This window comes from Pyrus communis, chromosome 2 (assembly GCF_963583255.1).
Source record: "Pyrus communis chromosome 2, drPyrComm1.1, whole genome shotgun sequence".
Classification (NCBI taxonomy): Eukaryota; Viridiplantae; Streptophyta; class Magnoliopsida; order Rosales; family Rosaceae; genus Pyrus; species Pyrus communis.
In genome coordinates this window covers 9,162,186-9,178,206 of record NC_084804.1, presented here as the reverse complement: position 1 = coordinate 9,178,206, position 16,021 = coordinate 9,162,186, and the positions used below count along the sequence as shown (strand labels likewise).

Here is a 16,021-nt window from a genome sequence, read left to right as displayed (position 1 = left end):
AATCCCACCTCAGCATAGTGACCACGTAAGAAAAAACATGTTCCTTTGTAATGTAACAGGAGCAGATATTTATGAATTACGACCGAGTTTCAATAGATATACGGTACCGTCTGAATCGTTTAGAAAAGAAATCCAAAAGGGTTTCTTCTCTATTTTTACTGCTATGATTCTACAATAAATTATCATCATTTGAACTATCGTACACAGTTGACATCCAAACTCGTTTACTAAGACGTGAGATTCAAAAGGAACCTTTAAACTAGTCCTTTTGGGGCTTTCATGAGCCTCTTCGACATTTCTCAACGGCCGAGGATGTTGTCTGCATGGAGGCACGTCAAAAACATCAAACGACGGAGCCTTAGAGCACACAAGCAAAAACACGACTTCATATTCCTTTGGAGAATAACCGTTGGCAAAAATATTTGCAGCAGCTTGCCTGTATCCATGATCATCACCAAAGAAATCGCAAAAATCTTGGACGTGAACAGAAATTGAGGGATGAACAAAAACCTCTGGCCAGCAGCAGGCATGAAACACCACCTCATAGATGATTCTCATGTGCATGTCTTTTGTTCTCTCTTTCTGTGTGGCCACCCCGACCCACTCTGTTGTGATCATCTGTATAATCACCGTGATTGCGGTGAGTACGGTGATCATCTGGTGGGCTTCCTGCCCTTCTCTTGCGACTGCTTGATTTGGGTGAATGAAATTCATGTCCAGAATCAAGTGCCGATACCTCACCTTCTTCTATATTGTTTAAATGTGGTCCATCTCCAAGTTCTGGTCTATTTGAGGGCTTTGGCCAGCTTTGCCTCCGGTCTCGCTTGTTTTTCTCACTCCCCGAAGCCAGTTCGATACCATCTTCCAGTTCTCTCTCAATCAAATCATCCTCATCCAGAAAATCTGTCTTTCGAGTGACATCGGCAACAGATTTCCTTCGTTTCTCCAGTGCTGCCCTTACCTTGTCCTTGTCAATTTTTTTGATAGCTTCCTGAGGTGATCGGCCGTGTGCACTTTGCCTATTATCCAGATTTCGGCCAAAATGTTTATCCTTTGGTTCCCATCCTTCCCTTGTTTCGCCTTTCCCGATATTGTTCTCTCTTTCTTGACCATCTTCACTACGTCCCTCTGATACAAACCTTGATGCATTTTGAGCTTCACCCACCTTCTCCTGGTGCCGCACTTCAGGGGGTTGAATATCTTTCGCTTCAGCATTCATATTCTGCTCCAAGGCACCTTTCAATTCAACGTTTCTGTAGTCATTATTTTGACCATGGGAAGTTCTAGCAGGTCCACCATTCTCAATATATGAATGCTCAGACCCTTGCCTCGATGCTAGCTTTGAGGTTCCAAGTCTTGTACCTCCAGCCTGCAAGTGACTGTTGCCTGTTGCTTGTTCATCATTGCTAGTTGTAGGTTTTGCAGAAGCCTGGTGATTAGCACCACTCACTGAACTTCCTTCAACTTCATTGGAAGGCGGTAACCGATTTTGTTCATATAGTTCCAGCATTTGATTGCTAACCTCTGCAGAAATAATGATCAATTAAAACTCATACCAACATGCTAAAACTGATACCAACATATTAAACAATAATCCTACAAAAAGAATCCTAACTAATAGTTTAGACATGATCTCAAGATTGTACAAAGGTAGGAGGGTAGGAGAGAAGATGAGATTTCACTACTCTCTGAAACATTTTCTGTGTTATGGATTGATTTGACAGTGATTAACAAAATGAATAAGAGGGCCAAAAGTAATGAAAGAGTGAAGAGTGATGGAGTAAATTCATCAGATGAAGAAAAAGAGGATGGCAAGGAACAATTTTGATTGCTCTGCAGCATCACTTATTGAAATAAAGCAAGGACACCCACCCTCCAATTGGCGTGGGGTGACATCAAACTCTTGCCACCAGACCTTCTCGCCATCTGATGGAAGCTTTACTTTGAGGAACTTAGCAGCAAGAAAAATGGCACCAGCCGCAATGTGGTGGGGCTTAAATTGCAGGCAAAGTGATGTCCGAAGTCTGCATGCCACATACCAAGTTCAAGCAAGAAGAAACTAAAGAAAGCCCAAGAACAAGAAAGATGAACTAAGAGATCCATACCCATCATTTACAAAATTCCATGCAACTTGGGCAAGGGCATTTTGAGCTACTTTGAATTTCTTTATTGCCTCAACCAGGGGTTTATATGGATGGTGTACATTAAAATCGAAAGCAAGGGTTCCAAGAACAACCCTCTCTCCGAGTAAAATTAATTCTTTCTGCTGTTCATATACCTCCTGCATAATCATTGCAGATGTATGAATAAACTAAGCAATTACAAAGAATGAAAGAAAAGTAATTTTATAACAAAACAAACAATAAACTAAATATCGGATTTGGATAGAGTGTGCATATCTGGGGAACATCCAAAAGTATGTTCTTCAAATAAAATAAATAAAAGAATGAAAGAGGGAAAAGCTGTTGGCGTGTGTTGAGAGTGAATCCAACATTGGAAAAAGGAGGGACCTTGCATGTGCTTATAAGTAGTTGGGCTACTCTCCATATTGCCAATTGGTTTTATGGTGGAACCCCAACTACTTATAAGTCCATGGTGGAACCCCAAAAGCTTCCAGTGTTGGATTCACTCTCAACAAAAGCAACATGGACACATGAGGTAGACAGGATAAAAGAAATATTAAAATGAAAAATAGGAAAGCAACATGGAAGTGTGAGGTAGACAAGAGAAAAAGCAAGTTGATTTGCAATCTATGTGATTTTGCAGCTGACTACACATTACTATTGCAACATGGGTATGCAGAGTCTTTGTACTTAACCTATAGAGGTAAGTAGGCACTTAGATATGGTATAACCAGAGGGCTGATAGTAAGCAGCTGAGAACTTGGGGGAAACAATAGACAAGAAGAGTAATGGTTCACATCTCAGAATTATCTTTTTAAAAATTAGGAAGAACGAAACAAGTAGAATTCCAAATAAATGTTTTTGATTGATAAAAGTACAGCAATGCCAGGCACAAGAACTAAGTGATAAGTTGATAACTACCTTTTGCTTGATTCTATGAACTGCTGCAGGATCCTTTTTATGAATAATTTCATATGAGACAAGAATAACATCTTTCAGTGGCCTGGGAGTTTCTTCAACCTTCCCAGCGAGAAACATACACACAGTTGCGATGGTCTGCATAACAGTATTACAGAATTTAGTTAAGTACAATAAAAACTTCCCTTTTTCAGTAATAGGAGTCATTTTTCTATTACTTGTTAGATGGGAACTTTGTGCATTTTCAACTTAGAACATGAAATTTTCCTATTTCTTCAACCTTCCCTTAAAGGATCTCGTCTGTCTCAAATCCTGACAGACGAGATCCTTTAAGGGGCATCTGTGGGTGCGCTAATGTGTGTGGGTGTCAATTATGAAACAGGCACGCAATGCATTACATATTAGTTTAATGATAACTTAGATATAAGAAACCATAGGGGTTGGGGGCCATTCAAGGTTGCTCATACTCACCCATCTATCATTCTTTGCATGGGATTGGCAAAGGAAGAATCGGTGGCAGAAAATTATGGCCGTCGCAATTGTTACCTGAGGTCTGCATAAAAAATTGCTCACGTTCAGAAATTATTATCATAAATTATGTGGTAGAATTTAAGTCACAACAGAAATTGGTATCAAATCTACTATTCAGTAGGAGAACTACAATGATACTCAGTTCCAACGACTAATATGCTCCTAGAGTTAAATACCAAAATATTGAGGTAAACTGAATTCAATATTTATTTAGGTTTTAGAAGTTAAAAAACATTTTGTAAGGAAACTAGTGAAAGGAATGGAATATTCAGTGCTCATGACTAGCCTTTTAAAAGCCATCTAATTTTTCGTACGTACATATACAGAATATAATAACCTTCAGCAAGGTGTCAGAAAACACAATTACGGTTAACTAACATTGTATGTTATAAGTATATTAAGGCACTGAATCATCAAAGCTCTCATCCACACCCAAAGCTAGAATATCAATTCCTTTTCAACAGGGTATAATAAAGGAAAATGCACAAAGGTTTAGATAAAAAGCATAGAATGACAATCAAACAACAGTAACACTTTTAGTTTGGAGATAACAAGTGAAGGAAGATAAATTTATGGATAAGGCTTACTCACACTTTAAGTCTCATCCCCAGGTCTTGTAAAAAAGTACAGTATGACTTGCGCAGATATGCCTCTTTTTTTAAGTCAATGCCATCTTGTTTAGATGGAGAGTTTTCTTCAATTTCCTTCCTGGAAAAATACCAATTGGCTCCTTCTTCTGATATGTCATGAGCGTGTTTATAGGAACCACCTTCACTCATTCCATAATTAGAGGAATCACCAGACAAGAAAGAAGCCATATCTATCTCTGTTCACCACTTAAAAATGTATATGACGTAGACAGCTCATAGTTCAGTGCTAAAACTGCCAACAGGTCATCAACAAAAGTCAGGAAGGTATCTTAAGAATATCACAAATGGGAATCAAAGCCAAGGCAAGACATGAACACGTGTTACTTTATCATAAAGTAGGAAGCATCTCGATGGTATTCTTCTTCCAAGTTTTGTTCATTAGCATTACTCGTGTTTTGGATGTGTGTTTTACTGGGGAAGAAAAATTAAAAACAGCTGCTGCTTCAACATAAATTAAGACAGCAGATAGTTTGTTTGTTTGTTTGGCTTTTTTTTTCTTTTTTTTTTTTTTTTTTTTTTTTTGAGAAGAGTTAAGACAGCAGATAGTTGCATACATAGTTACATACTATTTTCTATAGTCTAAATGTTGTTCCGGATTATGTCCGCAGTTAGATAGTGTAGTGCTTTCTATATTGATTAGTGTACTTAATAATTATGGCCGTGAGCAAGTTATCTATAGTGGTCGTACAGTATCTTGGCTTTAATAAAAATTTTGTTTCTTATTTTAAAGACAAATATAGCTCAAGGGAAGACTTTATAGAGCGTGTTGTGCGATCGTTGTATGCCACTAAAGCTCAAGGGAAAATTTTATAGGACGGCAATAAAGCCAGCGATGCTTTATAGCATGGAATCTTGGGTGGTCAAAAAGCAACACGTGCAAAAAATGAGTGTAGCGGAGATGAGAATGCTTCGTTGGATGAGTGGGCACGAGAGAAAGGATAGGATTAAAAACAAGGATATCCGAAGTAAAGTAGGAGTGGCCACAATTGAAGATAAGATGAGAAGAAATCAGTTAAGATGGTTTGGACATGTGAACCGAACACCTATAGATGCTCCGGTTAGAAGATGCGAATATGAGACAGAGGCTCATGGCAAAAAGGGTAGAGGAAGACCTAGGAAGACTTGAAAAGAGATTATAAGAAAAGACATGGAGTACTTGAAGCTAACAGAAGACTTGACGTAAAACCGAGCGTAGTGGCGTTCTAGGATTCATACAGCCAAACCAAGATCCAAAAGAAGATTTTGATCCATTACACAATGAAGGGATCTATATTCCAATCACACTAAATATGAAAAAAATTCGTAAGCAACACATTATGAGCAAACAAAAAGCAAAGATAATAGCATGCACACATATGATAAAGAAGTATAAAAAGTTCAAAACAGTCACCCAATCCATCCTTTTGAAATCCTATGACAACCGCTCTTATCTCTATACATGGTAATGAAAATACTTCCACAACATAACTTTTGAAAGTCCACGTTTTCATGTATCAAGAATCCCTCACTTCCTGTCACAAAACAAGACCAGTTCCACTACCAAAGATTTATATAAGAGGTCGTAACAAGCTCAATCATATGACCTATATCTTTGTTTCATTTTAAAATTTTCAAAAGCACACCAAATTATATGGAAAACTAATTTCCAGGATCAAAATAATTATTCATCCACTTCTCAGAACTGCCTCAATCCTCATCAAGGTTCAGAAGCATACACAGTGGGACAATTTATTAAATTTCAGAAAATGCAAAAGAAACCCAATAATTACCGCACAACACACTTTCTACATGCATTCCTTATCACTAAGAATCTCTTAAGCTACAAAGACCAAACGGTGTACCTGAAAACCAAAAATTAAAAAAACTCACTAAAGAAACAGTGCACTCATCTTGCACATTATCATCTCATTCAATAAACAACTAGATTAAAAAATATATATTAATAAATAAATAAATATTATAAAATAAATAAAAAAAACTCTTTTTAAGGGTAAATTCATTAAATTTTGATACTAATTGAATAAACTAAAACGCACATAAGGATATATGGCTAAAAAGCATTACCCCTAATTTTTTCAAATTATCGAAGGGAAAAGGAAAAGGATGCACGTAAATTCCGCCAAAGTCAATTACTTTTCAATCGAAACAGAAAAGACCCGATATTTAGTGTGCGTAAAGTAGCAATTAACCCTAAATTTCATACAATTACCTTAAACTATAAACAGGATCAAATACTATGATTCGTGGGATAGAATTAAATAGTGGAAACAGAAAAGAAGAAAAAAAAAGTTAAACGAAGGATTGTTACCTTGAATTGACGAAGACGAAGAGCAGTAGGGCAGGAAAGTTGGCGAATTTTCCCAATTCGAATTTCGAAGCTAGGGTTTTGTGGTGTGGAGCGAGAGCAAGAGGGAGAGACAGAGATCGATGTTTCAGGTTTTGAGGGCCACCCTTTTGGCTTTCCTCTTTTGTTTTGGTTTTGGTTCCTTCTATTTATTTTCCTTTTTTTTACTTCTCGTTGCTCAACTAAAAAAATTTTAAAAATATTATTTGTTATGTATTTAACAGGGATTTTAAAAGATTTTATTAAAAATCTCGGAGCGTTCAATCATGATTTTAAATGAGTATATGAAAATTTTACAAATAAATTTGAGTTCAATTAGAATTTTAGAAGAGTTTATAATGCATAGCTGACGACCGTCGTATTATCAAACTGCTATTTAAGATATTCAAACTTAGAATTTTTTATTATTTAGAAATGAATAAATTTCTAAATGACTAGCTCTCTATTGCTATAGACACCAAAAAAATATTGTTCTAGCAATACATTGGAAACTAATATTTTGGAGGGATCCGTGCTTTGTTTAACCTTCTATGAATGCAATCATCTTAAAAGTACAGATGTATTCGATTAGGATTTAATTTTAAAGAACTTTAACGAAAAGCTTCTGGTATTGTTCACTTTAACGAAAAATCATATTTATACATTAAAAAGTCAATTCTAGTACCATAATTCTATTACTTTACCATTTATTTTGTTCTTATCGTTAAAACTCAAAGTTTTCAAACCATTTTTATTAATTTTCCTTTGATTTTATGATATATTTTCTTGTAAGGAATGAATGTAAGAAATGTGCATTATTCTCATTAATGTATTTATTAACGACTGAAAAATGAAAAAAAAAATGTATATGGGTATCCCATGCCTTCTCATAACTTCGAAGCGAAGTAATAGAATTATCCAAGACTGGAGTTGATATCCCATGCCCACTCACCACATCCCATTCCGTCCACTATAAGCAAAGCATGCCGTGGATGGTTTTGGTGAATTTAAAGGAACTTTAGAGCGCATTTAAGTTTTAACAAATTCAGAATCTCTACGAGAAAATTCTCTCGAACATAAAATCTCTACAAGTCAATATAACTTTATCAAATATAAGGATTTATAAACTCTAAATTGAATACACCCTTTTAAATGCCTAATTTTGATAATTAAAACACAGTACAAATAATATGAATCGAGTATCTCGTAATTAAAACTTAACAAGTCAGCGGAGAAAGTTGATGAACTGAGGTACTGCGAGACACAAGATGAAATCCATTGCGTACACAAAATTCATCGAAATTAGGGGGGAAAGTATAGAAGGAACAGAAAACCAAATCAAATATGGATCATATGCAGAGGAAAAAAGATGCACAATTTGCTAATCATTGAATTATATAATTGATGGATTCAACAATATGCCAAAAGTTTCTTCCCTACTTTAACCATTTCCATCAACAAAGTGTCGAAAACATTCTTAGAATGAGATGAGATGAGATGGTCTCGTGGACCTCGCATTCATCCCAATGTTTATATCCGCAAATGATGACAGTGGGGAAGAAATAGACGGATGTCAGTAAAGGCACCGAAGCCAACGGATTAGAGCATACCAAGGACGGTCTCTGAAGAAATCACAACATACACTTGGACAAGAAGAGAGCTTGCAAGTGATTATATCAAGACATCTTCAGCAACTGCAAGCGGTACACACCACCTCAGACAGCATTTTCCTGCACTGGCCTTATGTGATCCATATCAGTGTGTCCGACTAGGCCCGCCCTGCTGTGATCTTCTTTATGATCAAACTGATTATGGTTCGGGGTTCCAGGTTCATAATCATGCCGCTGCTTCTTCTCTACATCATCAAGTGGAGGGGTTACTGCTTTCCTCTTGCGGTCACTTAAAATGGGTGATCCTTGGCCACCATCAGTGAGTGCAGATACCTCACCTTCTACATTATTTAGATCAGTTCCATCATCCCAGACACCCTCTTGATGTTTTCCTGGATGCAGGTCCACATTTTCTGGTGTAGTTGAGGACTTAGGTAAGCTTTGACTCCCATCTCCCTTGACTTTCTCACTCCCAGAACCCAGTTCAATACCATCTTCCAGTTCCCTCTCAATCAGATCATCCTCATCCATCAAGTCCTTTTTTCGACCCATATCCCCTTGGCTCTTCCGCCGTTTTTCCAATGCTGCCTTCACCTTGTTTTTGTCAATCTTCTTTATAACATTTTGAGGTGACTGGCCAAGTGAACCTTGCCCATTTTCCAGGCTCTGACCTAATTGTTTGTCCTTCAATTTCTGGGTTTCTATTGTATCAAGTTTCCTGTTATCTTCTTGACATTCTTCATCACGTCCCTCTGACTGAAATTCTGATACGATTTGAGCATCTCTAATCTTCTCCTGGTTGGATGACAACGGTGCAGCGTGTTGATTATCTTTGGATTCTAAATCAACATTCTGGTCCAGATCATATTTTGTTTCAGTACTTCTGGAGTCATTATTTCGACATTTTGTAGTTCTAGGAGATCCGTCATCATTTCCAACAACTGACTGCTCAGGCGCTGGCATAGATGATGCAGGCTTCAAGGTGTCAGGCCTTGTACCTCCAGCGTGTAGATGACTGTTGCTTGTAGCATGTTCTTCATTGCTCCCTGTACCTTTGGCTGGAGTCCGATGAGGGCCACCACTACCTGCACCATCTGCCACTTGATTTGAAGCTGGAACTCGATTTTGTTCATAAAGTTCCAACATTTGATTGCTAACTTCTGCACAAATAAATGTGTACAATTAGAGCCAACACCCATACAATCACATGATCATCTAACAATTTTCTTAATTTGTTTAAAACTCTTTTAGTTCATCCTCAAACCTACAATCTATATCAAGTAACACAAATAATTAGAGGGATGCAAGTAAAGGAGTAATCTGGAGTGATGAAGGACTTGTGAGAAGGTAAGGACACTGTTGATCGCTCTGTAGCATCACCTAGTGAATTAAAAATGAGGACACCCACCCTCCAATTGGCGTGGGGTGACGTCAAACTCTTGCCACCAGATTGTCTCGCCATCCGACGGGAGCTTCACTCTTAAGAACTTGGCAGCAAGAAAAATGGCACCAGCTGCAATGTGCTGGGGTTTAAATTGCAAACATAGAGATGTCCGAAGTCTGCATTGCACATTCCAATTTCAGGAACAGAATGAACAAAGGCCAAAAACAGCATATATGATCTATGATAGGCATACCCATCATTAACAAAATTCCATGCAACTTGAGCAAGGGCATTTTGAGCTACTTTGAATCTCTTTATCGCCTCAACAAGGGGTTTATATGGATGGAGTACATTAAGATCAAAACCAAGAGTCCCAAGAACAACCCTCTCACCAAGTAAAATTAATTCTTTCTGCTGTTCATATACCTCCTGCAGGATTTCAACTTGGATTATGCCACGAGTCAAGCAGAATTAGATAGAGAATACACATTCTAGGATCATGCAATAGTATCATTTTCAGACAAAAAGAAATACCAAAATAACAGTTAATCAAAGTTCACTCTAGAAGATTTAGCAGCTCATTATTTTTTAAATAAGAAACAAACTTTTGTTTATAAGAAAACAGTACAACATCTTGTTTTGTAAAATTGCAACACAAGTATGCAAATGTCTAGTCCACCACTCGGGTGTGTTTAGTTGACATGTCATTCCATAACAAAAAAATAAGGCAAAACAGCTGATAACTTTGTATAGTAGACTAGAAAAAACAATGTTACGCACACCATGACCACCTTCAAAATAATAAAGATCTGAATGAGTTAATACCAGATAAGTACCATCAATAAAATCGTGATAGATGAGGTAGAGGAGTGTCTTGCACAAAGACACTCTAGTAAAACATACCTTTTGCTTGATCCTCTGTACTGCTTTAGGATCCTTCTTGTGCATAATTTCATAAGACACAAGGATAACATCCTTTAATGGCCGAGGAGTTTCTTCAACCTTCCCAGCAAGAAACATACACACTGTCGCGATTGTCTGCAGCACATTTTAATTGAGTTTAGTGAACAATATTTAATCATTTGTCCATGACTCTTCTTTCTATACCAAGATTAATAAAACCCTAAATTCTACCTGCTTCCTACGACACATGTACGCCACAGGTGCACATATACAAAGGTTGAAATTGAACTTTGCGATGATATAAGTAAGTCTGGTTATTTCCTTTATACAGCGACAATGTAAAGTTTGAGAAAGAGTTCTGTGATACATTGACTCCTGCAGATTTCACATTTATGAACCTTAATACTTTATCCCCCACCCCAAATCCCACCTAAGTAAAACAAGATATATCCTTTAAAAAGGGTGGACAAGGTCATTTGCCCTGACCCAGATACTGGGGATTACGGCACACTTGAGGCTAAATAATGGGGATTTCAAGAACATCATGGCATATTTGTGAGCCATTGCGTATACTCCAACAAATAAGAGAATCCCCTAACTGTACGATAAGATTTATATGCTAAATGGCTTAATACCATTGCTCCAGTAATAAAAGTCATCAGAGATCCACTGTTGTAATAGAAAGCATGGCTTGGTTATACAAATTGCAAGGTACATGGATTTATGACATCAATTTATTCTCCCATCGCCTTGCATGCCATTAGCAATACAAGTACAATAAAAGTTACACGAATCTTCAAGTTTGTAGTAACTAATGGGTGAGCATTCACCCCCGGTAAAAAAGTCTAAAGCTAACTCAGACATAGAATAATAGACAACGCAAACTATAGGGGGTGGGGAATACGGGTTTCAAATACTCACCCTCCTATCATTCTTTGCGTGTGATTGACGATGAAAGAATCGATGACAGAAAATTATGGATGTTGCAATTGTCAGCTGGGGTCTGCATAACAAATTATTCAGGATCTTCATCATGCTGAACCAATGAGTCAAAACAAGATAAAAGATATATATAAACATACTATATAGTAGGATATTGGCAGTGATAATTCCAGTGGTTAACATGAGGATTTCATCAAACCTACAGGGCTATTGAGTAAGATTCAACTCAAAGTTAATTCTGTTTTCAAAATTACCATTTAGAAGGGACTAAGAGCATGCTGGCTACCTTCAGTGCTGATGACTAGTTTTTTCAAAACATATATGAATATGTCTATGTCTAAACTTACATGCATAATAACCTCTTCTGACTTTTAAAAGAATAACACGTCTCTTTTGTCAGGTAACTGTATGAATTGGATATGTGTTCAATTAGATTTTTTTTTTCCCCTCATAAGACTTAAATAATCCTAATTCAATTCATACACAAATCAGGATTAAAGAAAGCATTCAAACATAGTACATTCCTAAGGTAAGAATGCTCTCATATCACCCAATGTTGGGTTTTTTCCAGCCCATGATAAGTTGTCCTACGTCTATAAGGAATTATAGTCTTAGAGGATTAAATTGTTTTCCCAATTGGAGTTAGTTTCTCAATTGGAGAAGGTTTCATAACTAGATTCCAATTAGGATTAGTAATCCTTATTGAAGAAGACCTTTATTATGTCTATATAAAGGGGCTATTCTACTAGTTTTGAGGAGGGAGCAAAACAATAAATTGTATACCAATCAAGGGATTAGAGTGAGAGAATATTGTAAAGTGTGTACGAGAGAAAAGAAAAGAGATGGTATATTTCTTGTTCTTGTTCTTTCAAGTTTTTCATCAAGTCCTAGTTCTAGAGATTTGGCAAGATTATTGGTTGTACTCATTATTGATATAGTGAAAGATTGTTGTTGCTGTCCCGTGGACGTAGGCACATATTGCCGAACCACGTAAATTCTTGGTGTTATTTACCTTGGTTATTTATTTTTCGATTTCCGGAGTTTTGTTCTTGTTTTTCCCATTCTTAAACGCGATATTCTCAACACCCAAAAGTTCATCCTCAATCTGAACTGCATTTCAAATGGGTTATGCTTTTGCATTTTGCATTTGAAACAACCCCATCATCCACTCGTTAAGTTCCAAGAAAACATGATTCTGCTTCTTCTTCTACTTTTAATTCATTAGGTGCTCTACAAAGCACTAGGGAATTCTTTCCTAAAGCAACTAATGCTTTGAAATTTTTATTAGACACATGCACCATCATGTTATATCACTATTATCAATTAAACCCATTGATACAGTATATATACTGCACTATCACTTCTAGAATAACATTTAAACAATACACTTATCTATGTATACATAACCATTAACAAATACTTATTCAATCCGTTTGTCACAAAAGTCTCCTTTATACTGCACAGCTACTTTTTTTTTTTTTTGTTCGATAGAAGGTTTAGTAGCTATAGCGTGGGGAATGTTCGAGTTTATAGAGTAAGGTTTTGCATTTCTTAGGGGGTTTAAGTGATTTAGACCTCTAAATCCCCTAAGACTAAACCCTAAACTCTAAGCCCTAAACAATATCCAATAATGAAATAAAAAGAAAATCAATTGAGTTACATAGATTTATTCTTAGTTTAAGATTAAAAACATACTACTAAAGATGGAATCACAACTGACAGAAATTTGATTGGTTGAGACAAAGGAAAAGTGAAAACAAAATAAGAGATAATGCTAAAAAACTCACACTTTAAGTCTAATACCCAAATCTTGTAGAAAAGAACAGTATGACTTGCGTAAATATGTCTCTTTCTTCAAGTCAATGCCGTCTCGTCTAGATGGAGAATTTTCTTCAATTTCCTTTCTGTAGAAGTACCAACAGGATCCTTCCTCTATCCTGTCCTGAATGTCTTTAAGATGAGTGGCTTCAGCAGGGGAAAAACTAGCCATATGTATCCCAGCTCACCAAATTAAAATTAAAATGATATAAACAACTTCTGTTGTTGAAAACTGTAAAGACTATATCACCAAAGTCCACCAGATTCCTGTTCATGGATTACCAAAATGGGTCAGAAAGACTATATGAAATAAGATAAAACAAAATAAATAAAAGTAGTTGTAATCACAAAGTTGAAAATGAAAAATAAACTAAAATAGGCTGTACACATAGATAAGAAAACCAGACACATTTTCCCCCGGCATATTCTACTTTGTTCACCACATCTCCTACAAAAACAAGCATTCTAGCTCTTTCCCCACAGTTTAAAGTTTTGCTTCCATTTCAGTGGAATTTGCATATGGAGACTGAAGTTTCTATTTCTCTTTTACTCTCGCATAATGATGCATATTGGTCAAATTTGGTGTTTTCCGGTCAAAACCAAAATGATAACAACAAATGTCACAATCTAAATATTCAACAGAAAATCATAATCCTTCATTGATTTATTCAATGCTGCCCCTATTGCGAGACAATTTGAAGCTACAAATGTCTAGAGTTCTTCCAATCCTTCTCAAGTCCTTCAAAAGCTATCCTATCTGTATACACTAGTGGAAAACAATGTAGTGCACAACATGAACCATCTCTATCAAAAGCCACCATTTTCCCGAATTCACCGCACCCTTACAATGCACGAGACAAGAAGAACCACTATCGCTCGTAATTGAACAATAAAAACAATATCATATTTCGGAAATAGTACCAAGCTTCTTATCAGAAGTTTGAAAACAAAAGAATAACAAAATTGTGCATGCAGGAATTCTAAAGATCTAGACAACTTAACAACTTAGCTACCTCAATCGTTGCAAAACATACTTTGTACACAAGTGAAGTGAATGGTGTCCTTGTTATTTCTTTGGTTACATGAAAGTCGAAAACTCCAAAAATTAAGCAAAACCCATCTTATGAGTATAATCAAAATTACAGCTATCAAACTGCACAAAATATAAATATAACGCCAGCCAACGAAAATTAGAACACACACACACACACACATACGTATATTCTTCCCCATTTAATCCATAAATCCACCCTCGCTTCTTTTCTGCAGCCTATTTTTCCAAATTGAATTAAGATAAACAGAGGATTATCCCAAAACCCCAAACTTCCACAGACTACAAAAAGAAGTACCGATACAGATAATTCAAACCAAACAAACAAAACCCAATATTTGGTTTGTGTTTTTACGATTTCGAATGACCTAATTTACGTAAACAATCTCAAAAGGGCTCGAAGAATTCGAAGAGCAGGAAAGTTCGAATGCAGAAGCTAAAAGCACGAAACCGAAGCTAGGAGAAGTTAACGTTACCTGTGAATAGACGAAGACGGCAGCACTAGGGCAAAATCCTACCCAATCTTCCCAATTTGGATTTTAGGGTTTATGCAGTGCAGACTTCTTTTCATAATTTGCGAGTTTTCAATAATTCTTTTGCGACCAATAAAAAAATAAACCAATTTCTTTTGCGATTTTTCTGATTGGCATTTTACCGTTCCCACGTTGGCACGTCAGATGCGTGAGATCTCTCATCCGATGGAGAAATTTTTGGATGTTCCGGGTACACCAAAAAATTTTGGTGTACCCTCACTCATAATGGTGGACCCTACCCTCACTTTTTTTTCAATAAAATAATAAAATCAAATTTTAATGAGTGTGGGTACACCAAAATTTTTTGGTGTACCCGGAACACCTAAAAATTTTCCCATCCGATGGGTTCTCCTTGCTTGAATTAAGTAACACGTGTTCTATTTTTGTCATTTTCTTTGTTCTTTAATATGGTTTCTAAAAATCTCTAAAAAAACAATATAAGAGCATCGCCAACCGTTTCTTTAAATGTGATTTTTTAAATATTAGTTTTTATACGAAGGTGACAATTTAAAGAATGTTGAGGGTATAAAGATGTGAGCCAAAACGTTCACGTTCCCAATTTCTAAGTTATCGAGAACTGCGTTCAAAACATCTCAACGAAAAAGTAAGTTTTATATTGTTGTTGATTCATTACCTTTAGGGTAGTGCAATTCACACATCTATTTCTACGTTTCACATAATTCTCTTAATTTTCGACCCTCAAATCGAAATAAATTGAAGAAGATTAATGAAAAAATTAACAAATGTATATGAAACGTAAAAATAGGTCCTACCTTTGAAGATTGTAATATTTACAAAAAGAAAACAAGATCATAATACAAAATTAAGGGCACATCTACCTCTCATTGAGGTCGTTATTTAACTTAAGGGATGCCTACAATACCTAAATTTGACTTATTTACAATCGTATTAATATGACTAAATTACATGAAGTTCAAACTCTCTTACCGATTAAAACACAACGTCTCGTCTCATTTCATCTTCTCTCACATTTTAACAAAAATCAAAATGTCATTTCAACTTTCTATCAAAACCACACTTTTCCCTTTATCTCCATTTTTGAAGAGAGAACAGAGAAGTGTCTTCTCACTTTATCACTTATAGTACGATTGCTTTTATTTGTATGTATTCAACGTCTTTTAAAGAACTTCTTCTTGTAATATATTTCAAAAAAATGACGAGAAAAAATATTCATACTGATTTTTTTTAATTGAATTAATTAAATTTATTCATTG

General features: G+C 36.1%; 2 protein-coding genes across 3 annotated transcripts; both read right to left on the bottom strand.

Moving 5' to 3' along the window:
- Positions 1-44: 44 nt before the first annotated feature.
- On the bottom strand, positions 45-6,705 carry LOC137725170 (cyclin-T1-3-like). Its single transcript, XM_068463762.1, has 7 exons — positions 6,531-6,705; positions 4,164-4,454; positions 3,513-3,594; positions 3,045-3,179; positions 2,106-2,281; positions 1,873-2,024; positions 45-1,524 (listed from the first exon to the last, which is right to left on the bottom strand). Exons 2-7 carry the CDS (start codon positions 4,388-4,390, stop codon positions 542-544), a joined length of 1,755 nt encoding a protein of 584 aa, XP_068319863.1. The 5' UTR covers positions 4,391-4,454; positions 6,531-6,705; the 3' UTR covers positions 45-541.
- A 1,196-nt stretch (positions 6,706-7,901) lies between these two features.
- On the bottom strand, positions 7,902-14,847 carry LOC137725819 (cyclin-T1-3-like). Of its 2 annotated transcripts, XM_068464613.1 has the most exons (7): positions 14,730-14,847; positions 13,172-13,469; positions 11,364-11,445; positions 10,443-10,577; positions 9,793-9,968; positions 9,564-9,715; positions 7,902-9,315 (listed from the first exon to the last, which is right to left on the bottom strand). In XM_068464613.1, exons 2-7 carry the CDS (start codon positions 13,372-13,374, stop codon positions 8,261-8,263), a joined length of 1,803 nt encoding a protein of 600 aa, XP_068320714.1. In that variant the 5' UTR covers positions 13,375-13,469; positions 14,730-14,847; the 3' UTR covers positions 7,902-8,260. The 2 variants fall into 2 exon arrangements, with proteins under 2 accessions (XP_068320714.1, XP_068320715.1); XM_068464614.1 differs by lacking the exons at positions 11,364-11,445; positions 14,730-14,847 and having other exon boundaries at positions 13,172-13,310.
- Positions 14,848-16,021: the final 1,174 nt, after the last annotated feature.